Below are 26,425 nucleotides of genomic sequence, written 5' to 3' on the forward strand. Positions count from 1 at the left end.
GTTACATTCATAATAGCTCACCCATTGTTGTGGGTCTCTGTTGTTCCCACCACTGAAGTTCCTGACCTTTCCATCTATTTCTATTCAGTTTTCTCTTGACTTTTTTGTGTGATCTTGCGTTGTATGTATACAAAATGAGCAGAGACAATCACCTTCTGCATCTGCACACTAAAACATGATGATTTTGTGAATGATGGCAGATGGGGCAATAATGAATTACATACACACAATACACACATTCCCATGATGCATTTAAGACAATGAGACCTAATAGTTCTTCTCACTCTCTCGTAATGAAGGATCAACCTGGTATTATCCCTTTATCTCCTCCCACTTAGATTTTAATAATGAGCTATGACTGTGCTGGGTGTTAACTAAGGTGACACATTTATTGTTATACTTATTTCACACACAAATATGCATGCAGGGGAGAAACAAATAAACCAGCCCTCAATCGGACACAGATTGTACACGAGCCGGTGGGCAAGAGATGGATCTGTTTATTTTGTCTGTCTTTAGCCAGGTAACTACTGTGATATGGCCTGGTTTTTCCAGGTGATGTGTGTGCAGGCCTGTGTGTGTTGTCGCTCCGCACAGGTGGCGGGCAGCAGGGATGGGAGCAGGCCAGTGAGCAGGTAGAATCCCACTGAGGTGGAAATAACACAGACTGGACTCCTCCGCTGTTTGGAGAGGCCTAGTGTGAAATGTTGCACGTAATGCTGACCGCACACTGTTCCTCCCCCTGCGCTGGAAAAAAGTCTGGTACAGGTGTAGCTGTGTGTTGCTGTATGTCTGGGAAAGACATACAGCTACAGTCACTAACATGAAGGCACAGAAGAGCAAAGGAGAAAGATCCATGCACAATACTCCACATGCATGAACTAAAAATAGCAGTTTAATTTTGTGATCATCAAATGTTTCTACATTGGTGACTGGAGACTTAAAGCTCTTTTCCACGACTGGAGTTGATGACGCTAACTGAGCTTGCAGCTATCGTCACGCAACCCACAAATCTGAATTTACATTGCTGAAGTTGGTTGGCAGACATTATATTATAATATCAGATACCTAACCTTTTACTCTAACAGACATTCCCATTGATTTGTCTCACTCCTTCTCTCTCAGCAAATTCTTGGAAATGTGGAACATATTTCTTATACATTCAGCATTCCTCTCCAATCATGATCCTATCTGATTGAATGCTGTACATTTGAAATCTGCATAGCTGTGATTGGTAGGCACAGAAGTCTTCATTTGAAGATCAAGCAAATAAAGGGAAATAAGTGATTGCATTTTAGAACAAAATCCAGTCCCTGACATTCCACTGATATGATGAGCTTTGAAATTTTACCCTTGGAAGGGAATTCATTAAGATAGGTATCATAAAGAAAAAAAAAGCAGGGTGAAGAAGACATGAAATAACATTTAACAGAAATCCAGATTTAAACCCACTGTCAAATGAATATAACAATGAATTATGGACCAAAGCGTCAAGACTAGATTATACTATAAATGCCATGTTTTTTATTTGATCATCAAAAAACTCAATACAAACTTTGACAGAAGGATAACAGAATCTGAAAAGGAGCTTATACATTAATCAGTGCATGGATTCTTAAATAATATCAATCTTGTCTGCATGTCGAAGGGCGAAGAAATGCACCAGAATAAGCTGTTTCAATAGAATTTCTCTCCCCAAGCATATTCTAACAGTGGAAACTTTTCACCGATGTTTAATTATTTCCGTTTTACTTCAAATGATAAAGATAAAGGCCCTTTGAGTTGTAATAACTGTCGCTCAATATTATAAGCACATCTAGCAAGATCAAATCATGTAATCGGAAAGCTGATACACACTGGTCTCATGAAAACTCGACAATTATCAGATAACATGAGTGAATTGGTCAGTCCTATTCTAGTGGTTTGCCTTAGATATGTAGAAACAGTCTCCAATCAAAATGTGGCCTTTCATTTTCAGTGCTTTGCAGATATATGGGTTTGGTCAAAATGTTATGCAGCGGATCTGGGTGATCTATTCAAAGCCCGTGGCCTCAATAGGATCCAATGACCTCAATTCAAAATCGTTCATCTTATATTGAGGAACAAAACATGAATGTCCAGCTGCAGAGCTTTTATTCATTCTACTTATTGGGACATTAGCTGAGGAAATGGGAACTGAAATTAATTTTCATAAAGAGGTGAAGAAATTCAAAGGTATAGAATAATACTGCATTGTGATCCTTTACCTTTCCAATATGAATTGTCGTTTTTACGTATAGTGTTCTACAGTTTCTTAACTATTCCACTACTATGTTTCCTTTGATTGTGAGCAATATAGTGAGTTATTTGATCCCATCCTACAGAGCATCAACATTAAACAACAATCTTGTGATACATGACATGAACCTTTAAAAAAACATAACATTAAAAGAGTAATCTACATGAATCCTTGGAATTGACTCAGCTTCTACAATAAATCAATCGCTCAAATGTAAGCAGTCATGAAATGAAAATAATTAAAAGATGATTGAATAACCAAGAACTGTCATACTTTTTATAAAAACCACAAAAAAAAGCTCTTTGAATTAACCAATGACCATGAACCTTCAAAAAGTGAATCCTTAAGTATCGTAATTTTAATGTTGTCTATTAAAAATACTCCTCCTTTGGACATATTGAGCATATACACTCACACACATTTTAAAACATGCTCTTTACTTGCAACGAGTTGAATAAAATATAGTTCAATATTTTTACACAATATTAAATTACAGCACCATCATCCCATTTATGACTAGAGGATGGTATCTCCTGGAATGATCGATGAAAAAATCAAGGTACAAAGCTCAGACTAAGGCAATTTAAAATGCTTAACAGATAACATCAGGCTGTGTTACAGCTCTACAAATGGGAATAAGGGACGACTGCAAATGCTTTGTGTTGCTGAAGGAACTCTGCTCCAGTTGCTGTGGGACTGTTTGGCAAAACAAACCAACCAATGATCAACTCTAGTCACAATACCTGGAAATTAACATTATTTAAAAAAATATAAAAAGCATTTCTCTTTATTAATGTGCACAAACAAATATAGCCAAATATAAACTGTCCTCAATAATGTGGAATGGAATAAATGGTAACCTCTAGTTGGCTGGAAGGAGGAAACTCGTACCAACATTGTGTAGTATGATTCAGAGAATGCTCTGTATTAATAAATAAAACATTGATTTCCCTTGATATCAGGCACAACTTATATCTAGGCCAAAACAACATACATAACGTTATTTATAGAAAATAGGCTAAACATGCTAACAGCGTTGTGTTGATTTACTCTCGGAATGGAAACGTATTTACTGTTCATAAAAATTATTGTGAGAGCAGAAGTTGGCTTTTCAGTATTTTATCACTGTGTCACTGTCATCGTCCTTTGACCTGTTGCTCACGCCCAAAGCCACCACACAGTGACCAGCTGAGCAACACTTGAATTTCCAAAAGACCGGCACCACTGCCATACATGTCTCATTTTCTTCAAAGCTTTCTGTTTCGTAGCAGTCTCCAACTCTGATTGCATCAAACACACACAGCAGACAGATGAAGGACAGCCTAAGTGAGAAAATCAAGCACACTTACCAGCTGGTAAAAACAGTAAAATCTGACACTCACGCTTGACGGCCTAAGTTGCTGAAACATGTATTATACGCTTGACTCTTCCTGACCTGCATACATGAGTGATCAAGCTTTTTGGAGTGTGAAAGTGGCTGCGAGGAGGAGGCAAATAAAGGAGAGACCAGTCAACTCCCTTCTGTTCCGTCTCCTCCAAAGCCCTTCTTTTGTTCTTAGGTTTTTGGCAGCGTGCCTCGAGTCCAGTCAACTTTTACTGCAGTGATTTTGTCTGTGACACATCAGTAGCTCAACACTCTCATCTTAGAGCGTTTAGGGGGGGGTGAGTGAGTGAGGGGTGAGCATGACTGCCAACAATAGTTATCCTGTAAGGCCTGCCTTTGGTTAAAGTTGTCACTTCAGAGGCAGTTCTCACCAGAAAATAAGTCCACCCTAACTAGCAGACAGAGAGGGATCGATGAACAGGCAGGCAGCTGGCCATGCCGTGTGTAATCCCACCAACAAGCTGTCTTCAATACTACATCCGCTCTTATACCTGGAGATTCAGCATCACGTTATGTCAGTTAACATTCCTTTTGAATAACGATTTTAAAACAATACTGATACAGTTGGCCATTAAACATATTGAGAATGCAAAGTGTGAATTCAATTGTCATGTTCATGTGCAGCAAAATTTAACAGCACCATACAGAAATGCAAGAAACCAAACAAAAAAGCAAGAGTAATTCTAAAAAGAACACACACACACGGTATGCCATCATATTTGGTTTATATGCAAATACAATGTCCATTAATGTTGGATAGATATCATCGCCTGCTCCATTACTGTAAATATGTACACAACCTGAGTTTATATCATCCATATCTCATGTGGAATAATACTGCCTGCTGCATTTTGCTGTCTGTGAAATATTTTGGGGTCACTTCCAGTAGAAACGCTGTACATCTGACATGCCACCCATCGTTACACTTCTTCATCCTGTATGTATTCCAGTGGCGGCTCGTCCCGCTGTGCTCCCAGCGGAGCCTTCCTGTTTGGTGACTCACTGACCCCCTTGCTCATATAAAAAATCTGCACACTGTCCCTTTACATAACACCCACAGCCCATTTCACTTCCACTCTGTTGAGCAGGACTGAAACAATGGCTGGGTACACCCTCCACCCCACCTCCTCCTCCATATTCCCTCACCATGGTTCAATGACTGCTGTCTCATTGAGAGACGGAAAAGAGCCTATGTGTCCGTTGCTGAATTCACATACGGGAATGATGAATGTTTTCATCCGATGGGGGACAGCGAGGGGCTGGCGATGAGGTCAAGGGTTGGGAAGGGACAATAATGCAGAAATTTCAAGCAGAGATCATGTCTCGAATCCAGAACAAGAGGCTGGAGCCCTGTTCTGGGCACGGCACTGCCACAGGCCAAACTCATTTCCTCAAACGCATTTAGCTATTTCTGAAACGTTGAGGCCAGAGTGTGTCTCGCTGACTGTCTGTGTCTGGCCAACACAAAGTATTCCGTTCAGAAATCACATTTATTTTCTGGTGCAAAACTTTTATCAAAGGTTCTAATGAGCAGAGCGAGAGCCTTTGTGAGAGATTGTGTTGGTGTCAAAAACGAATCCTGTTGGTGTATGGGTCCCGAATCTGTCTTAATTGTTATATCCAAGAGGCGTTGTCAATGGCCGCAGACCAAAAGGCCTTGTGGCACAATAGGATTGGCCCACAATTAATTAGAGCAACAAAAAATGTGAAGAAGCAACAAAAGCTGTAGGTGCAAACATCAGAATTTATTCTGTCATTCGTCATATTAAACAGGAGATCTGTTAAAATGGGAAGTGGTTCATCCAGTGAAATAAACTGATGATTGGTCTTGTTTGAGGGGCTGGACAGATACTGCAGTGGTTGTGCTCCACATAGAGAGCATCATTTTGAAGAGAGGTTTTTTTATTCACTGGGGCCGGTCACAACAAGGCCGGATTTTAACATTGGTAAAATCAATTCCCTGCTCTAAGATGACTGAAAGAGAAGAAGTATGTATTTTACTGGAGGAAGGTAGTGTGCGTCATTAAGAGTGAGAATGTATTCTGTACCAAGTACAAGGATGCTAAGATGCAGGGGTTGATGGGTACAAAACGACAGGTGATGACATGCAATAGCTTTCAGTTACTCATCCGTGGAAGGCCGAGCAAATCAAATTGATTCAAGGGCAAACCGCCGTCCAGACTGATTCACATATCCTGCTATCGGGTCATGTGCTCTTGAAATAAAATGAAGACTGCAGCCAAGTCCATCATCTTTACCCAAAGCACAAAGCAGTATTCAGAATAATGTTATTCTTCTTTGCTTGAACCTCTTTCTGACTATAACACAGATTTTTACAGGCCTGGTTATGTATGTCTGTATGAAAATGTGTTTTTTATCCTGATTATGAAAGTGTAAATATTGTTTAGAGAAGTGCTTTACATATGGAGTTATTATTACTTGATTCCCTTTGCAACAAACATAAATTATGGAATGCACAATGGTGCTAGAAGCTCCTTGAGGTAATTTACATCAAGATTGAAAAACAATACACTCTGTAATAGCTTTCCAGTTGAGATCTATCTTTTCTCGTCAACATCTATCTTCCCTGCAGAATTGGATTCCCTGTTCTCTCAGGACTGAACACAGTGGCTCACAGCAGCAGCCCCCCCCCCCCTTCCGGCCCCTTATTTTTCTGACATTAAAGGCAATAAGATAATGGAGCTCCTTCTAGTAAAGAGCAGGCTAATACACCTCAGGGCCATCCAGTAGGCCACATAATGATTTGTTAGCAATAATTGAGTTTATGACTATATCAGAGAGAGAGGATTTGATAGGGTGGGTTTTGGAAGTCCTATTGTTGTTTTGAATTAAGTCCCTCATTCACAAATTGTATTGGTATCAAATTGTTATTTTGTGCTTGTCCTATTAAACTGAATCATTTCACATAGATACAATTCCTACAGTAGTCATATCGATGAACAGCTACTAAATATATTGTTGAAACAGAATCAAAAAGCATTAGTTTACCTACACATCAGCAATATATGCATAACTTGTTCCACCAGACTAGAAAATATACTAGAGTGAATATATCCCATTATGAGCAGACCAGATTTTTACAATGATGTTGAATCTAATATTTGTCGATACTCCTTAGCTGACCATCATACTTTACCTCTTTGCAATGCCAGGCACCAATGTACTCTGTACTAGCAGAGTAGAAATAATGTAACTCGCTGACACACTGCATCGGGTTTTTACAAGTAACACTTCTACATTTGCTGCAATCGAAAAGCAACTCACCAGTTCCGTTGGACACTTCCACCCAAAAGCCATTGGCCCTGCCTGTGCCTGGCCGACTGTAAAGCACACTTCATTTTGACATTCGTCACTTACTGACTGCAGGGAGCGGCACCAGTGTGGGCTCACCACCGTCAGCGGCTCCTGCCTCAGAGTGCGGTGGCATTTTGGGAGATCTATGAGGGTGTTTATGAGCAGCTTGAAAAGGGCATTTTGCAGATTTATGGATGACAAGGCTAAATGATCTATGGAAAACAGGAAGGGGGGGCATTGATGTTGATTGGAAAAGAGTGTTTGGCAGTGTATGTTTTTTTTTGTTGGTGTGTTTAAGAGGGGTGTGTCAATTCCTCCCTATCCCAGGGTATTGGGGACATTCCACATTTGACAGGAGGAGGGGGTTGGGGGGGGGGGGGGGTAAATGCATAAATAAAAAGGTCACGTCAAGCCATTTTCATAAAAGCTCATTAACTTTTATTTGCTGCAAAAGATGTCTGTGTAATTAGAATAACAGTGATTGAGCTAATGAAATTACAAAAAGTAGTGGTGAAGTGGAACCAAAAAATAATGATGCACATCTTACGCATGTCTGAGACTTAACTGCACGTTACTGGCAGGTGACCTTTCAAGGAGATTGCGGTAGATACCTGGTTTTTGCAAGGTTCAGTTTGAAGGGTTTGTGTGCATGCGGGACCATGTGTGTAGTCAAAGTGTTTGAGCACACAGGACTTTCTCTTGCGTGCGTCTGTGACAAGCTGCAGTTACGGTAACAGAGAGCAGTTTTTATTGTTGCTCTGACCTTTATTTATTGCCCCTATCATTGTGTGGTGGTGAAGAAGTAGAACAATATATGTTCTACAAAATGGCAAGTTATCGAAATGGTTTTCTCCACATATTGCTCAATAAAATTGAATAAATCAGGAAGCTCGGGCTTGTCATTTATTAGCGGGGTTAATAGAGAGGCTCCAGTCACAGTTTCTCAGGCTCACAAAGTACAGTGGCCTGGCGGAGTCGTGCTGAAGAAGGCCAAGACAATGAGGGTTCCCACCGCAAAACAATCGGAGTATTCAGCATAATCTCAGCTTGAAAAGAAGGAAATCTATCTGTGAAGTGTGTTCAGTGCAGTGATGCAGGAGCTGCCTCACACCCAGCCCGATGTGATCACACTCTGTGGTTGACATGATTGGACGTTAGCGCTCTGCTCCCATATATTATTGAATGCGGGCAAGTATAGGTTTCACCGCCGTCATTAGCAAGGGAAGCCATTAATGATGAATGTTACCTGATCCCACGTTTGTAAGAGGTCAATGAGTGGAGCTCTCTGAAAAACAGTAATCAATGGTCAGCCAGTTTAATCACCTCTACCTCCATGGTTATCTGTCTGCGACCTTCAGAAGGGGAAGTCAGTCAGGTGCAGTGATGCTGAGACATTAGAGCAAAGGGAGACATTTCATTCAAATTTAAAAGAATGTGTCTAATTGATGAATTAGTGAGTAAAAAGTGTTGTTATTTGGATTCGATCAACGGACTCGCCTGAAAGTCTCTTTGACACCAGCAACCTGCTGTTCCACAACCTCATCTTTCTAACCTGCGTGATTCGTGGCTCGGTTCCACAGATATGAGGGAGATATGTCAGCCTCCCTGTCTGCCCGCTGTGTGTTCTGATAGCCTGGCAGCCTGGTTGTTTGTTTACTCCCTGTCTAGGTCAAAGCTGATGCCCTCACTCTTCTTCTCTACCGTCCCACTCTCACTGAGCTTCTGTGAATCGTGGTCTCTTGCACTCACACTGTGCTGACCTTTATAGAGAACTGTATATGCTGTAAAGTTATGCCACAGCACCCAATTTCCAAATCCTGTGTAAGTTGGCCAAAGAAGCTAAGGGTTGTCTCTGGTGATGGGTAGACTCGTGAATCAGTTGTTTTTTTGAAAAACAGATAAAGGTGAACAAGTCACATGGCTTTGCCAAAGCATTAGGAATCCCAATGTTGAGGTCAGTTTTCTTTCAGTAGGTAGATTGTGCATCTATACATATTTATTTCCTGTGTACACACTAATGTAAAAAAGATAGTTTTGAGTGAATGCTACCAAGAAACAATAGATAAAGCCTGAGTTGACCGTAGAGGCCTCTTATTTCAGCAGGATGGTGCAATGGTTAGCACTGTGGCCTTGTTAGGCAAGACGCCTGTATTTTGCCTGCGGGGGGCTTTCTTTGTTCTCCCTGTGCACAGGTTTCCTCCAGCAACTCCAGCTTCCTCCTTCAGTCCAAAGACATGCAGAGTGGGGTTAGTTTGCGTCATAGGTGTGAATTTGAGTGTGAATGGTTTTTTGTCTCAGCCCTGGTTTTGCATCTCAGCCCTGAGATGTGCTGGCAACCTTCCCAGGATGTACCCCGCCTCTTTTTTCCCAATGTCAGCTCAAACTGTCTCAAGCTTCATCAACAGCAGTCAATAGGATGAGCGGTAGAGATTATGGATGGGTGGATGTTTGAGGGGTTGGTAGTATACCTGTTTATGTTATATCACATCCTGCCATTTGTGGATTTTGCACTACAATTGCAAATGAGCATGCATGTTTTTTCTTATCACACACTGAAGGGAGCTCTTTCACTACGTCAAACCCAGAGGTTACATACAGACAACAGGGTCATCTTGTATTGATCCGCAACTTCCCTGATCTTACTCAAATCGCTACACTGATTTTAGATGTTAAATATCTGTTCCATAGGTTAATGTTTATGACCAAACAGCATGCTGAATTTTATGATGGTCCGTGATGGTGCAGCCCAGAACTGTGGTTATTAGACATGGTAGGGTTAGGGTTAACTCTAACCCTAACCCTTACCCTTAGGGTTAACCCTAACCCTAACCCTAACCCTACCATGTCTAATAACCCTATAATTAAATAATCTTATTCTCTGTTTTTGGCTGGTATATTTGTGGTGTGTCAGATAACAAATGATGGGGGGACTAAATAACGGACTTGGAAAAACGTATACTCAATAATCTTACTATAGTAAATGTGAAAAATTTGTTTTTGCCCCAATTTCATGATTACATCCAGGTTGCACAGCACCACAGTTCACAGCTCACACCCCAAACAACACGATGGCTGTTACTAATAACTCTGAGAATGAATCACATTATATTTACTCATTAACCTATATTATAAGACAGGCTACTCCTCCCTGTACACATGTTGGCCAGGCTTTCTACTCATTTTCATTTCTATCTTAAGCCAAACACATGCATATTTTTGATATGTTTTCCCTTCCATAAGAAATGTTCATTACTTTACCAATATAGAGCGAAAAGGTCGAATTATATTTTTGAGTTATGTATATTTAAAATGTTGCAATACTGTGATATTACAGCATTATATCCCTATTTTTTTGACTCTTATTGTGTGCTGAATGTTAACATTGGAATGATTAATTTCATCAAAATAATTAAAAAAGTATATTCATAAGCTATAAAATGGATGAGGAAATATTTGGGACTGATAATGTCCTGCAGATGAGCTTATACCGGGAGAAAGATAATCCTCATGATTATATTCTGAAATATCTCATGAGCATGGCTTTGATGTGACGCTCGACCAAGAGGATTTAAATCCTGCAGACGAGAACCTTACTAGCTGCTTTTTTCATTTTGTCTTCTGCTGATGTATTCAGAAATGTTCAGCGGACCTGAATCATTTGTAGCCTGGGCGTTATGCATCACCCCAAGTACACAACCTTGACTTGCAGTCAATAAGGAAAGACATCATCATCCCAACCGTCTGAAACATTTCGAGAAACTCGTGGTGCTCTGCCTCATGGACCTCCTCAGATGCTTCTTACACACACACATCAGTGCAATGTGCTGGAGCTGAAGCTCACTCATAGCATGTTAGTGTTTCAAAAAAATACGTATAAAGTACACGCTGGGCTATATGTGTCATTCCTTCTGTAGATCTATTTATTTTGTTTTGATATGGATTAATGACTCAAAGTTAACTCTTTGTCTCTCCGAGGACCAACAAAATAGATAAAACACAGATATAAATAACCTAACTTGCTGACTAGAACAAGGGTATTAGGGTTTTCCCACATGACTCCCACATCAATTGGTAAGAAGAAAGAAGACAGGATAAATACAAATAAATTAAACAAAATATATAACTGAGCATCATACCAATGATGATTGTGTATATGTAACGTACCTGATCTAACATTCCCATCTTTTCCAAAAAAATGCATTCTGATTCAACTGCAAATCGAGTACTGTGTACTGTAGTGCAAATGTCCCAACAGAACAGTATTGAATGTAATACAGTGTGTTTCCTGGTAAGCTGTTCTGAATTCTAACCATGTAAAGTTATTCTAGTATTGAGTCATACGTTATGTAAGATAATGTAGGTCATGGCAACTCACCTGCCTTCATGTCATGTACAATGAGTATTGATTTACTCTCATACACCTTGAATGAAGGCAGGGGATGGGATGCCCCACACATCCAACAGTTTTTCAGAAACTTCACCTATTTCCTGCATTGTTTTCTTTCTGAATGCATATTTTCACAGAGACGGCAGCATTTCTGTTCACACAGCACTGAGTTAGACACACACTGGCATCTGGGACGATGGGTGAGTAGGTGTTGAAACTGTGAAGCATTCGTTTTGACACTGACGTGTCTGTTTTTTCTGAATTTGGGCGGGTTCAAAGTTAGTCGGCTGGTATTTTTTTTGCACTCTCTACATTTTTACCTTTTTCTCCTGTCTGCATCTGACAGAGATGCAGCCTCTTAAAAACGATGGTACTTGAAAGCTCAGCATTCCATTTTCCCACTTGTGACAACATCTTTCACATCTCTTTCACTTCGAGGTGAAGTACAGAAAAATACTGGACCTGCAGTGCACTAACACAGCAATTGACATTCCCTGCTTTTGACCTTGCACTCACAACAGTAACTTGCGTAGTTTGATTTTTAATATATTTGTATGTGCCTGGCTGGAAGGAGCGTTCATTCAAAGTGAGGTCGGCTGACGACAGGGGGTCGTTCATAATGGCCTCAAATGTGCTCAAGATGTAACATGAAAGGAACATTGTGTGTTTCATTGTTGTCTATTATGTAAATTCATTGGACCTCTTCAGTGGGTGAATAACTTTAGTGCCTTGACAACAACTGAAAGATGCACATGGCCCAAAACCCAAAAAAGCATTTGCTTTTTTCAATAAAGGGATGCACAAAAACAAATACATTTTCTTTCCCCTTATTAATAAATGTAAAAATCTTAACTTAAAAACTTAAGTTAAGTTTCCTCAGAGTAAAGTTCAGGGCGATCCTAAAGGTGCTCTTATTGTGACTTAGATTGCACTATATTGTCGTCATGCCCTAATTTTCTGCTAGGCATCTTTTAAAGAAAACTATGAAACCCTTTGACTAGAGGTATATACATTATACTGATATGTCTTTATGTAACCCATACAAATCCTACAAGATATTAATCCATAAACCTGTAGGACAAGCAAGCAGAAAGGTATATTTATTGATGAATACAAGTATGCATGACGTGAATGATTGAATGGGCTGATATGTTGCAAAGAAAATGGAATATCAGTTTATCCGAATAGTTATTTCTACTCCAAAAGGATTACTATCAGCTTTCCAGATTGAGCATTCATTTGCCCAAAGGCATTAACCAAAAAAACTGTCTATTAGGCATTAAAACCGCTGGTTTGTATTCATTTTTATTTATTTTGTTTAAAAATTTCTGGAGAAAAATGATAGGTGTTCTCTACAGCACATTGCTTTGCACATAACATCTCATCTTTCAAAGCTGTGGAGAAACAAATCAATACTCCTCCGTTGATACAGAAAGCGAGAAATAAAACAAGAATTCCAGCTCACCTGGGCTCAAAAGGTTCTGCTCTTTGTTTAGCTTTTGCAAACAAAGAAATCAGATATTTTCCGCTTCTGCCTACTCTGTATTTAATTCTTGCTCTCTGTACTTTTCTATTTTAGAATCCCTTCGTCCATGTAATCCAGGGGTGTGCTGCGCGGCAGCTCGGGGCCCACCGGGCTGTTCCAAACAAAGTCACATTAGCTTCTCTTCACTTCACAGCTGCGTTGGGCTCGTGGCGAGGGGGGGGGGGGGGCAATTTGCTTGAGTCCCGTACTCAATGTTAATAGTTTTGCAAGCACAAGACCAAGAATGTAGAGCATGGACGTGAGGGTTACAACAGCTTACCTGGAGATTACAGCATCAGCAGCTCTCTCTCGAAAAAGCCCCCTAGGATTTGACTCCCATTACCCCCCATGGTGATTTTTTTTTTACACCCTCCATCTGTGGTAGTCGGAGATTGAGTGTAAATTCAATGGGCAGTTATTAGAAAGCGGATTGATCTGTGGCTTTCCATCCCAACGGAGATTCCTGACAGTTTGAGCTGCTGTCCCCTTAATTGGAGCATCCTTTCTATTACATGCGATGATCAGCCATTTCCTTTCTGCTTTGTTACTTGTGTACGGGCTTTGTTTTGTCTCTGGAGGCACATGGCGGAATCCTGTGAGCACGCCGCACGCTCCAAGATTTGGTTACAGTGAATCCACAATGAGGTGTTTCAGACAGTAGACGGCTATTTCAGAGATGGATGTTAAGAAATGCGAATTGGCGCCCTTTCCTTTTTCTCTCTGCAGAAATCCCAGACAATACCAGCCATGTTGTGGGACTGGAGAGGCTGGCTAGCTCAATCCTAACTCTATCGAGGATCATCAACAATTGTCACTAAATCAGCCCCTTTAGTCTTTAGCCTCTCTCAATTCATTACAAGTGAATGGGCTTTTATTGGCGTGACCATTTTAACAGGGACTCAGGGAGTGTGTAGAAGCTTGTAAGGCTGGATCGACACAGGCAATTTACTAGGGGATCGAGGGGCGACTTCAGGCCAAAACCAGCACAAAACAAACAGAGCGACAGAGAGATTAAGAGATTTGTCACCCCCCAACCCACTGTTCCTTTTTTTATTGTCCCTCCCTATTTTCCTTAGCTCTCAGCTTGTTTGTTTTGCTCTGCTCATCCCCCTTCAATCTTGGATGCTGTTTGGTCTTCCAGGCTCTCTTGTCACTTTTTGTGCGTGCTTTTTTATTCTTTTAGATTTCTCTGGCAAATACATATCCCCCACTGAGACTGATATTCAAACTGTATTATCTTATCCCATGCCTTTTTTTTTTTGTTGTTTTATCAAAACTGTGCTGAAGGCTGATTCTTTTAAAATGCAACAGCAAACAGCAATTCTTATGAGCAACTTTGAGTGTGACTTCCCCCATGCGAGCAACTTACTTTTTCCAGTAATGTTAAAAAACACATATCATGTTGTTTCCCCACAGCATTTTGTGAAAACACAAAAAACACAAATACAAAGTGTGGTTGTCTTTTTTCAGTGTCTTCTTTTCACGAACAAGAATAAATTTGTCTTTGCAGTCAAACGAGTTGAAGCGGGTCAAACCTCTCGTTTATGACTACCGGTGAGTCATACAATGACATGCTGAGTATAACACATTATTTCCTGCCAAATAATCCTTGACCTATTACCGTTGGGTTCCGAGTGAAATCCATAATGATGAAGAAAATGTTTCAATTTGAACATGTTTGCTCTCATTTGTATCATGGCCGTATCATATTTTGGGGTCAATTATCATTTTCTTCTGTCCTTCTGCTTTGCTCTTGCAAACAAAATCTTTTTTTTCCTGAAACATAACTGTGGTACTAGTGGAGCGCACACCACCATTCATTTTACACATTCAGTCATCATTCATTTGCTATACATCTATGTTGATATTGAAAAAAGAAAAAGTAAGATTGACAAATCACCTGCCTCTCTCTGAATCTCAAAGGAAAGTAGCCTTGACATTCTGCATTCAGCAGTTGAACATGCAGTTATAAGGATATTAATCACAGTATATCAGCAGGGCTTGCAACTGTGTTTACACTTGCCATAGATATATATTTTAACTTGACTTTGACTGTTTTTAATTTATGTGACACACAGCTTTCATGTCAAAGTAAACAAAAAAAGCTAGTCGTCAGATAATCAACTACCTTTTTACCACCTCCAACTGTACCTGTCTCCCAATGTCTGTCTTCAAACTGAATGGCTTGAGACAACAAACAGGTGGGGAGGGAGAACATTATGAGTTCAATAGATCTAATGCCAAAGGAATAATAACTCCTTCCAGTGGATTGTAGCTGTCCTGAATGTTACTGGACATAAAATTAGGTTCCTTTATTTGAGAACGAAATTGTCTGAGTCTGCGGACCATCTCTGTAGTTTATATCGCCCTCGTAAATACTAATAATGTAATAATGATAATATCCAAGTCAGCCCATGTGATAAAAACAGCTGGAGAGTATCCAGAGGATTCACCGCAAGCGCCACAAACACAAACACAAACATTTGATATGTCTTGAATTTAAGAGGTGTCATAAACATTGAAGACATGGACAAAGACGTCAACTTCGTAAGACAATGCAGTTCGAGAGGTCTTGGTGATATGGGCCGATGACGGTATGGATATGTTGTATGTTTTCCACGGAATTCACATGTTACGCCACGACTCCCTTATGCTGCTCCACCCCCCTGAAGCTTCTGGAGGTTTCTGTGTTGTGAACATATGTGTTCAGAGAATCTCTTGCACCGTTGTTCATATGGAAAGGTATACTCTGAGGAATGTCGGCACAGAATTTGACCTGGGTTATGGCTAGAAACGGCCATACCATACTATAGCGTCTCTATTTACCATTGCACCATCGTGCCGTCCTATAATACCATCAAATTACAATTATATTAAAGTTAGTAACATTTCAGTTTCAAAGTTTTCCAGCACAGCTTGTGTGTATACTGATTTCTAGGGTAATTTCTACCCCTTAAAAACAAGTCTTCAGTCTCTTCCTGCTTCTTATTTTACATTAGAGATAAGCCCTCTGCCAAGGTTTCTTACATCTCATATCTCTCCACCCCCCCTTTTCCTCTGTACTCCCCCCACTCATCTCTACCACTCCTCCCTTTACCCATTATCTCCCCCTTCCTCCCATCTCCCCTGTCTTCCTAGCTTGGAAAAGATAAGATTTGCCGTCCCCAGTGAGTTCTTGGTGTCGATACTAATGTGCTGTTATCATCGATGAACTGTCAGACCACCTCCTCCCGTTCCTCCCCTGACCTTCCTGCAGTGATACAAAAAAATTGAAGCTCATGACACATGTTTGCTCCACATGACTTTGTTTTGAAGTACCAGATTGATCAAATATTTCTTCTCCCCTTGTTCACTGAAGCTTTTTAAAATCTGCATATGGTCCGTTGAGACGTCTATATGGTAGAATTAAACATGATAGGAACACTTCATTAGATCACAATAGAGCACTGTTTGAAACGGAGTCGAATCGCCCACTCAGTCGGGGGTCTGGTGGAGAAATGGAGCTGGAAACATGTCATTAAATGCGTGCTGATGTGTCTTTGCTCACAGTTGTCAGGCTCAGGGAGCGAGGCGAGTAGCGGCCAGATAACGGCTAGTGACATTTACGAGGTGGATCTACCGCTGCTGATTGAACCTAACTATATGTGTCATCCCGGTGAACCCTGTTGAATCCAAATCCAGCTCACAGCATCACAAGTACGCATATCTTTAGCACCGGGATCCCAAGCGGGGCCAGAGTCTCGTAGCCATTAGTGTAGAGTAGAGATGCTGGGCCCCCGGGGTGAAATGTCCCTGCAGGGCTCTGAAATGTGAGCCTTTTTCTTTTACAGCTGCCACAGAATCAGAGAGCATGAATGAAAGTTAAAACAGTTAAATCTTTAAAGTGCGGCAGCCACGCTTGCTGTTGATGCTGGTGCTGATGACTCAGAAAGTGGCTTCAAATAGGCAGTGACTTAAGAGATTATGCTGGCAGCCTGTCTCACACAGCCAGTGATGTCATCCTCTCTTAGTTTCTCCTTTTACACCAGTTTTGCAGTCAATACTGGTTAATCTTGTAAACGCCGGCTTTATTACAGGCCTATTGTTGGTCTCTGTAAGAGTTAAAGGCCTCATATTGGTTTCTTGAAGGCTCACAGTTTAATGTGTAGCCACAGATTGTGTGCACCATGAAAGTAGTAAAGATAGTTCATGGGGGTTATTTTGACTGATACCTGAGTTTGTTTTAGACATGATTTGTCGTTAGCTCTGTTTGCAGAGTAATTCTTTTCACCATATAAACCGTCTACATGTAGAAAATGAACACTAGGGCCACTACAGTAAACCTACGGTACTGTCATTATGTAATATGAGGGAAGAATATAATGTCCTGTAGCAGATTAAATGCTGATTTAAACCCCCCTCCCCCAAACACACCAATAATCTGAACATAGCATTGAATATTTGCGTAATCATCTAAACTTTGTTGTATTGTATAATCTGACAAAAGGATTTGTTAAAACCCCCTCCAAAAAAACATGATCTCTTCATGTCATTTGATGAGTTTGTGATCATAGTCAGAGATTTTTACGAGCAGTGGAAACAAATCTCTTTGAGGTCACCTTGAACAGGGATTAGTTTGAGGACAATAACTCATTTCAAATTTCCATGAAAAGTCAGAATTGTCAAGAGAACATAGTGTGTATTCTTGGAGAATAAATGTTTACCTAATGTGTCCAAAACTAAAATCATTCTTTAACATATCACATCTGCTGTATGTCCAGTATTTTGACATGATGCCACATTAAGATACTTCCAACACCGCTAGAATACACTTTAATAGAAAAATAAAACTCAATACGAAATGCCAGCAGTCAGGTTTGGTTTTCAACCACTTTTAAATAAAGAGTAAAAGCTTGCTAGAGCCGACTATAGCTGCCATTTTACATCAGTGTTGAGTTGTCATCCAGGGAGAAACTCATTGCGGTGTAGAAAATAGCAGAAAAGCACCACTGACAGCAACCTTAATAGCCCAGAGTTCCAGGCAGCCACAAGACATGTTTTGTTTGGATTGTGTACCTCAGCGTTCAGGTTTTTTTCCACCGGATGAAGCCGCTCTCAGCTGTTGCTTGTTTTTGTTTCTACTTCCATGAGTGACCTCAAGCTTTGTTGCATGCATGGAGTATCGAAAAGTGTATAGTGGGTGCAGTTAGCTTTTTGTTAATCCAACAATCTAGTGAAGTTAGTCGGTGATGAATGGCATCTCGTTCGCTGACTGAGCACTGGTCATTGCTTCAGAATTTAAATGCGGTATAAATTATATTAATACCAACTTCAATGGAGTTTAAAAGTCACTGTTAAATGTAGTGAAAAATCAAATGTCATTAAGTCCACAATGCTCAAGTGGCCTAATGGAGAGGAAAGCAGCCAAGCCAGGCCAATGCTTGACTGGTGAAAGATACACCAGGCTTTGCATACACACATGCCCACGCACACACACACCCACACACAATTTAGTACCTGCCATTTTTTTATTTGAAAAAAAAATCAACAGTGTTTAAATTTTGTTTTCAAGCTGTCTATAGTCCATTTTGTGCTGCTACTCACTGTTTGCACAAAGTCTAATTCCGTATGTCTACAGATATCACGCTCATGTTCTTCTCTTCACGTGAAGCCTTATTGCTGCAATCCATTCTTGTTCAAAGTGAAAAAAAGTTGAAAAGACTTTAAATAGTGGACAGATAAAAGAGTCAGATATCTCTCTGCCGTGCCTCAGAGGAGAGTTTTGCTTATCAGTTCTGAGTTTTGTCCCACTTTGCTTCCTGCCAATCACCTGACACCCACAGGAGAGATAATCGAGCAGATCTATATAAATCAAGTCATCTTACAAACTTTATTGTACCGTCCATGTCTTTACCCTAGGTTGCCTTTAAGTGGAACACAATTTCATGCTGGGTTCGACCTCACCCACTAAATCTCCTGTTTTTGATAAGTGCTCCACCTCCACTCCCATATCTTATCTGAGTATTAACTAATTGTATTTCCCTGCTGTCTTTCTGTATATTCCCGCCTCCTGCCTCTTCCTAGTGGTCAACAAGTGATCGTCTCTTACCTAATTAGCCTTTGTGTCATTTAAACTGTTTGGATTCTGTTCTGTTCATTCATTCAACTCACAGCAAAGAAAGGACCGTTTTTATCTCCACCTTTAGTCTTCATACAACCTCACAGTATCTTCCTCTCTCTCATTATCTCAGTTTATTTCTGTGTGACCTTGTCTATGATGACCCTGGTCCAATATCCCTGATATACTTTAACCTTTGCCTTTACCTACATCCTAGGACATGATATTGGCAGAAGAGACACACCCCCATTAATATATCTAAAGTTATTACCTCCTCCTGACCTCCCTCTGAAACCTGCTTTTGCTTTATGAGTCACCACTGTGCAAGGTTGTTTCCGGTAGCAAAGAGGAAAACCAGTAATAGGCAGACAGTGTTTCGAATGAAACACCAATGACAGGTTCATACCAACTGTCTACACCTGAATCTTGATCTGCACCACGGACAAATAACCACTCGCTCCTTGGCTCATGGATTAACCTTTCCACCAAATGTAAAGTCTATCCACAAGGTTTTTGAGATCCGCAGGTTTTTATCAAACTGACAAAAAACTTTCACCCAAAAAAGTGCTCCTTGGCAGAGCTGCCCCCAGGTTCTCTGTTATCCGGTTTTCAGACTAATAAAAAGCACCTCTTGTTCGTGTGAGAGCAAAAATATATAAAAATAGAAAATATGAGAAAATCTCAGATTTGTATTATGCAAATGATAGGTATCTGCCTTTAGCATTCTGTGCAAAGCTGTTGACATTGCTTTAAAACAGGTGGGATATGGAGTTTTAAATGATTTGAGATATTAAGTTAATCAAGTTCATTTAAATATTCTAGAGATTTAACACGGCTTTTTATGTTTCAGAGAGGAAAACCCCTAAATACTTGTTAAATGTTGCATCTCTCTAATCCCTTCCATTTGAACCCAGTTCTCTCTTCCCCTTCCTGTCATCCTATATTAAATGAGGTATACTGTATATGTTGTGCTGTTGCAAGATAAATCAGTCAATTTGTTTATTTTCTTTTTTCTCTTTATCAGGATTAGAAAAGCCTCAACTACATTTGTCGGGCGGAAGTTTAGTGTTTCGCTGTCGAGATTCGGTATGGAATCTGCAAAGGCCATGTCGTGCGGATTAACTTGTCACTCAGAGAGAAAGTTTCTGACAATGTGGGAGAGTTCAGGACAAATCTTCCCTCTGATTAGAATGTAAAGAGCGAGGGAAAGGGGGCCAATAGGGAGTTTGTCTGTGTGTGTATGTGTGTGCGTGTGATGTGTGTGTGTGTGTGTGTGGGGAGGGGGGTATTTCCGTGTACGTTTCTCTCCATCTGCCTCTCCTCTCTGTGTGCACTCCATCTCTGTTACTCACTAATGTTGTCATTTCTTTTCCTCCGTGCCTGTCTGAGGACATGTCAAACAGCCTTGGATGGAAACTGCCTTTTCTTTGTCTCTCGCCTTTTCTCCTTCTTGCCTTTTGAATTCACACTTTCCTGAGTGACACTGCGCTGGCCAACATAATAGACTTTAAAAGTCTCGCCAGTGCAACTAGACTAAATCACAAGACGGGGACCATGTAAAATAATGGTCTGTATTTGAAGTTTAGAAAAAAAGGCCGTCCTCAAAGATTTTAAACAGTTTTGGAATCCACTTTCCCTTTATGTGGCTACACTGTTGTGTATTATGTAGAAGTCAATACAAGTTATGCTGAAGAAATCAAAAGAGCCAGTGTATTGTTCACAGCGCTGTGACGCCTGTGTGTTTACAGCTGTTGGCCAAAAATCACAAACAGCCCACTCTCACTCCAGCCCAGTGTTGTTTGGGTAATGTGCTGTGTACAGATCCAAAGAAAATGTTGTGCTGTGTGCTGCCCTGGTGTCCACTCTGGTGGTGTGTTTGCTTTATGATACATTTCAGCTACATACCCCAGGTTAGCTACACTGCAGCTGGAAAACAGACAGAAACATGAGCCAACCGAACAAATGTGTTTACACTTATTGGTATGATGGAAATATTCAAACAATACCATTTGTTTTAATGTAAAACCAACCCCTTCCTCTGAGAGCAACCCTCCAAATAGTTTATTTTCAATCGTTTCAGAAACGTTAACACTATAGCCGTAACAGTATCGGAACTCATTATACCATCTGACTGTACCAAGAATATGTCAATTATCTAATCATATGTTTACTTAAATATGTTATTTTATGATTATTCATTTTTTTCAACAAAAACGACAGTCCATAGTTCAGCATAATGTATCTTAACTATACTGGATGCATCTTAAACAACATTATGTCCAGTTACTATATATTTAACCTCTAGGTTATTGTCTCTACAAGTAAAATAATACAACAGTGTATATGAGATGCTCCTCATATATCCTCATGCTTCAATATTTTAATTGGCATGTACTTTGTAAGAAGTACCTTTAATGTTTCCGACATAACAAAGACTTGATTGATCAATGCTTCAGTCCTTTATCTGAAAATATTATAAAAATGAAATATTATTTTAGACAACAGGACGTCAACAGTCACACAATAGTCACATAACTATATTTATATAATATTTTTTAATTATAGCTCGTTTACTTGTATTTAACATGCAGTTTAAGTATGATGTTTTAACAATTATACTGATAAATATAACAATATATTCAAACTGTTGAACCCTCTGCCCTCTCACGCCCTTTGTCTATCTAACCAGCAGATAATTGTGAAGCTCCCCTCACATGTGAGGAAATGGGATGATAGTGATAGAGAAGAGATTGTTTTTCAATGCAGCCGTGCTGTTTCTCCCCTCTGTAAATCCTTTAGTTAGCTTGGTGAGGATTAGGTCTGAAAAGTCTCTCATTTGCCTCCAAAGCCTGCAGGGATTCATTGGTGTAGAAATCCAGTTTCTTCAGAGCTTCCATCTGAATTTTACTTTGGTATTTATTTGCCTATTTATTTTTGTTGCAGCCCATGTCTGATTTCTGCTCTTTCATATCCTATGACTGCCTTCTCGTTTAATTTAGACTTTTTTATTGCGTTTATCGCTGGAGGTATTGCACAGTAAATTAGAGGTATATATGAAAGAATTGACACATTTGACTTGCTGTCGGTTTAACACAAGTTTATGTCTACATTTCAGCCTTTTAGAGTTATTTTTAGTCTTCGATTGGGTGAAAAAGGTTACAATAACTAATGTGTATTCCTCTTTTTTACCCCAGAAACAAATCTAAGACACGGCTATGAGCCTCTTTTTTGCACGAGGACATCTCTTATAGTACACAGAAAAGCTTTTGAGCATTTTCATTCGTACTCCATGCTCCCATATGAATCACAAAGTGCATTCAAAAGACTAAGATCCCAGTGGAGCTCAAAGCCTAAGGCTATGTGGGATAGACCATAATGAAAAACAGCTCTGGGATAAAGATAATGGGTGGTAAAGACTACTGGAAACTATCAATGGCATGAAAGGGAAACGCTCCAAAGGGTGGGGCATACCCCAGCAAGCGTCTGACTGAAATCATATTTCATCCTTAAGGCTAGATTTCAGAACTATTTCCAGGGAGAAAGAATGCTTGCTCAAAAGGATTATCTGTCAAGTCAGAGTCAACCTTAGAATGATATGGATTTAACAATTAGCGGCGCTTACTAAATCTTATAGGGGGGCCTCTTGACAGATCATTCTTAATGTCCTCAACAGACGAGGAGTATTTTTTAAATGCAAAATGGGGGATTTTACACAAGTGCAGATGAAAGTTTTAGAGCTTGAATGTGATTTGTTGACACACTATAGATGCATAGGAAAGTCTAGTGAGGGCTACTCCCCATGAATATAAATTAAAGACAATCATCATCCAGGTCAGTACAGAAATACATTTTAGTTTTACAGAGCATTTAAACACCCTGTTTGTCTATTTCCTCAAAGCGGTGTCCCTCTTTTTTAGTGAAATATGGACTTCCATGAAGCTTAGTTTTGACTGCGAGACAGAGGGAGCATAAAGAAAGTATGAGGGACTTTGTGGAGAGATGCATGGAGGGGAAATACAGAGTCATGGCTGATGATGATGTAAAAAAAACCTCTACTGTAGATCAAACATCCTCTGCTCCAGCTTTGGATAGAGAGAGAGATGGGAGGATATCAGGGAGGACAATGAAAAAAAAAGGAGGATGGACGATGATCAGAAATGAGATGAGGGAAAGGCAGTCATGGCCAGTGATTATATAAACAACCTCTCCTCCACATCAGACAAACGCAGTCCCCATGCTTTAAGCTGTGCAAATGCTCCGATAAGCCTGCTGGTTCCTTTCTGCTGTTTAAGTACACCACACCCCACTCGTACACTTGCAGAGAGCTTCAATTATTATCAATGTTGATGTCTTTATGGTAAATAGCAGCACTGGTGACATTCGCCTTGACTCGTCAAACTTTCTTGTCTTTCTTAAATGTCCTTGACTGAAACTGTTGTGTGTCCTCCATATCAAGGATGTCATCCGAGAATAATTATCTTTTCCTCCTGATTTCATTATTCATTAACCTTGTGGTTTCTAATAACTGTAAATTGCTATTGTTTGTGCTCAAAACACTTTGATCTGCTTTCATAGAGGGAGATAGTAGTACAGAATTCAAAAGCACACGAGCGATTTGCTTCATGCAGAGGCTGCATTCAACAGAATCCCTTTTCAAAAACACCACTGGTGTGTTGTGGGATATACACTTTTCTTACTCCTCAGCCCCGTCGGGGGCCAAATGGTGTGTTTCTGACTTTTAAATGGCCGCCATTATCATCAAATCTTAATGTTAAAAGCAACTCTAACTGTCTAGGCTTCCCAACACACAAGCAGCATATGCACCATATATGAAATATAGATTTGCCCTTTCCAACTCTATAATGTAGTATAATTTGACCTCACAGTTTTGCATAAATTGTATGCTGCTGTGGCACAAAAAGCCTGTGAGGACCGTGTATGCTTCTACTGTTTCTGTTTTTATTCTGACCGAAAAGATGTAGCTTGCAAACACAGTGAACCAGCTCAGTATCGTCACATTTGTCTATGGATGACCATGCTACCACTCATTACAGCAGCAACCCACGAAGACCCATGTCCTGCACACCCAACAGCAGATCAAAATGCCAAGTTTTCCTCTGGGATGCAAAGCTCCAGGCTGCTTTACATTCTCCGGCTGTGCCTCATCTTCGAACATGGGGTTTCTAGAGTGCTAGGCGGCAGCGGTTTTATATTCTAGCATTGCAGGCTGGCCTCTGCTGCTGTAGGGTAGCTTTTTTATGTTAAGCGTCCTGGTTGAGCCCCATCTCTTCGACTCCCCCTCACTGAATCATTAGCTGGAGTGAAGTGTGTGAGAGTCGCCCTCTCTCAGTCGGGGATCCTCTTTGACTGAAGCCTCCTGCTCCCTATGGGGGGGTAGTGTGGCTATGGAATGCTGGTCCTCCACACTCTCGTCGGGTATTTCTCAAATAGAGAAATATGTGTTAGTGGGATTATTGGATAAGTCACAGCATTTTAGGAAAGTCAGATAATAGAGATTAAATATTCAGGGGGGTAGACTTTATTTTGTTTTGCTGTCGAGGCTCCAAGACCTCACGCCCCTTTTACGGTCTTTATTTAGATTTTATCTTGTGAAAGTTTTCTCTGAAGAACTAATAGAAAGACAGTTATTTGAGGAAGAAGTAACCAACTAATGACTCTGCTCTCTGTCTCTTTCCATGCACTCCTGTCGGACCCTCCCCTGAAGCTGAAGAGTATGCTGTTGAAGGTAAGACAGATGTTTTCCACCTCAGGCCCTCTGATGGCTTCCCTTAATGCTGTCATGGATTCTGATGCTGGCTGATTATGAATGCTTTTTGCCCTCTCTCCAGGGAGGGGCATTGTCTGTTTGGACTGCGGTTATAAGTGACTTCCAGGGGGCCTAAATTATAGTTTCCGAATAAGACTAAAGCTATGGCTTTACTATCAAAATCATCCCTGTTTAATCTTGTTTATTTATACTTGTCCTTTTTAATTTGTTTTTTTTTTTTGGACTTTTTATTATTTCTATAGATACAAGCATATGGCATAATTCACACAAACATGTCAAGATGTCTTGACAATCTTGAGCCAATTTTGCAGTGAACAAGGTTTTGTCAAAGCTAACAAGATATGACATGGTGATTTTGAGATGCTGTCTTCCTGCTTTCCTCCCTGTCCTATATCCAACAACAGTGAACTAGGGCTGCAAGTGGGGGCCCCTGGGGGGCCTCATTAGCCCTTGGGCCAGGCACACCTTGTGGTGGATGTTGCCTGACTTGATGGATAGATCAGCTTTAGCTTGTCTGTCTGCAGGCTCCTGTCTCTCTCTACTCTGCTCTGATCTGGAAGAGATTCACCTTTTGTTTTCTGTTTGTCCCACTTAAGAGAAACAGGATCTCTGCTCTGCGTGGCAACGCCTTGTCTTGGTGTATGAGTATGTTTGCATGTTTTTGAGTTGCATTTCCTCCTCGCTGAGTTTGAGATGATGGATTACCTATCACACAGCCTGAACCGGCAGGGGAAATCACTAAAACAAACACCCTCTTCCACCAGGTTTTCTTTTAAAGCTGAAATCTTAAATGCCAGTTGTCTCTCAGTCTTTTTTTACGGTGCATTAGTTGTTTATCTTGTGGCATTTTGGAAATATGGAATCATATATCATAGTATTATTGCATTGTTATCAACTAACCCAGTGAGTTTTATTTAAATCCTGCTCTCAGCATGATATGTAGAAAGTGTACACTTGCAGCTGACATTTTCTCAGCTTGTTCCTTCATGAGAAATGCAAGTCTCTTGTAAAGACCGTTTATGTGTGTTTGTTAGTGTGTGTGTGTGTTTGTGTGTGTGTGTGTGTGTGTGTGTGTGTGTGTGTGTGTGTGTGTGTGTGTGTGTGTGTGTGTTTTTGTGTGTGTGTGTGAGCACGCCCTTGCTGCCGTGTCTCAAGTCACCACTGAGGCCCTTGATGAGATAATGTCAGAGGGAAGGTTGGGAATAGCAATAAATGGTGGCAGACCCACGATTCCTGGCAACAGTGCTTGACAGATTAGTGCCCCTAGACTGATGTGGAGTGAGGTGAGGGGCAAGAAAAAACCTTGTTTGTTAGAAAGAGGAGGTGGAGAGGAGCAGAGGAAGGGGATGAAGAGGAGTGACCTACTCAAGGAAGGGTAGGGCACCTAACAAGGGACTAGGTCGTCCTCTGTAGTTTTTCACCAGACTGCAGAAGTTAAACTAGACTCTCAAACACATTAAAATGTAAAGTTAAAGTACTTTTGTACGTTTGTATCAAAGTAACAAATAATATGGGCTGGTGTGTCTGTTTATATATGTCAAGGCAATGTCTCTCAAGACGGACCTTTTTAGGTCACCAGCTTCAGTTTTCAATACTATTTGGAGAAGGTTCTGCAGGTATTTCTTTGCACTGGAAGTTGTAGGTTAATTTC

General features: G+C 40.4%; 1 protein-coding gene across 3 annotated transcripts in view; it reads left to right on the plus strand.

Annotated features, from left to right (window-relative positions):
* nrxn2b (neurexin 2b) overlaps positions 1 to 26,425 on the plus strand; it is a 533,986-nt gene that overhangs the window by 14,416 nt on the left and 493,145 nt on the right. For 2 of the 3 annotated variants that reach the window (XM_061066072.1, XM_061066073.1), the window contains exon 2: positions 24,712 to 24,732. The exons of the other annotated variant lie outside the window; for it this stretch is intronic. In XM_061066072.1, the coding sequence (XP_060922055.1) occupies positions 24,712 to 24,732 (21 nt within the window). The remainder of the gene's footprint in view (positions 1 to 24,711; positions 24,733 to 26,425) is intronic. 3 annotated transcript variants of the gene reach the window in all.

Source organism: Limanda limanda, chromosome 22 (assembly GCF_963576545.1).
Source record: "Limanda limanda chromosome 22, fLimLim1.1, whole genome shotgun sequence".
NCBI lineage: Eukaryota > Metazoa > Chordata > Actinopteri > Pleuronectiformes > Pleuronectidae > Limanda > Limanda limanda.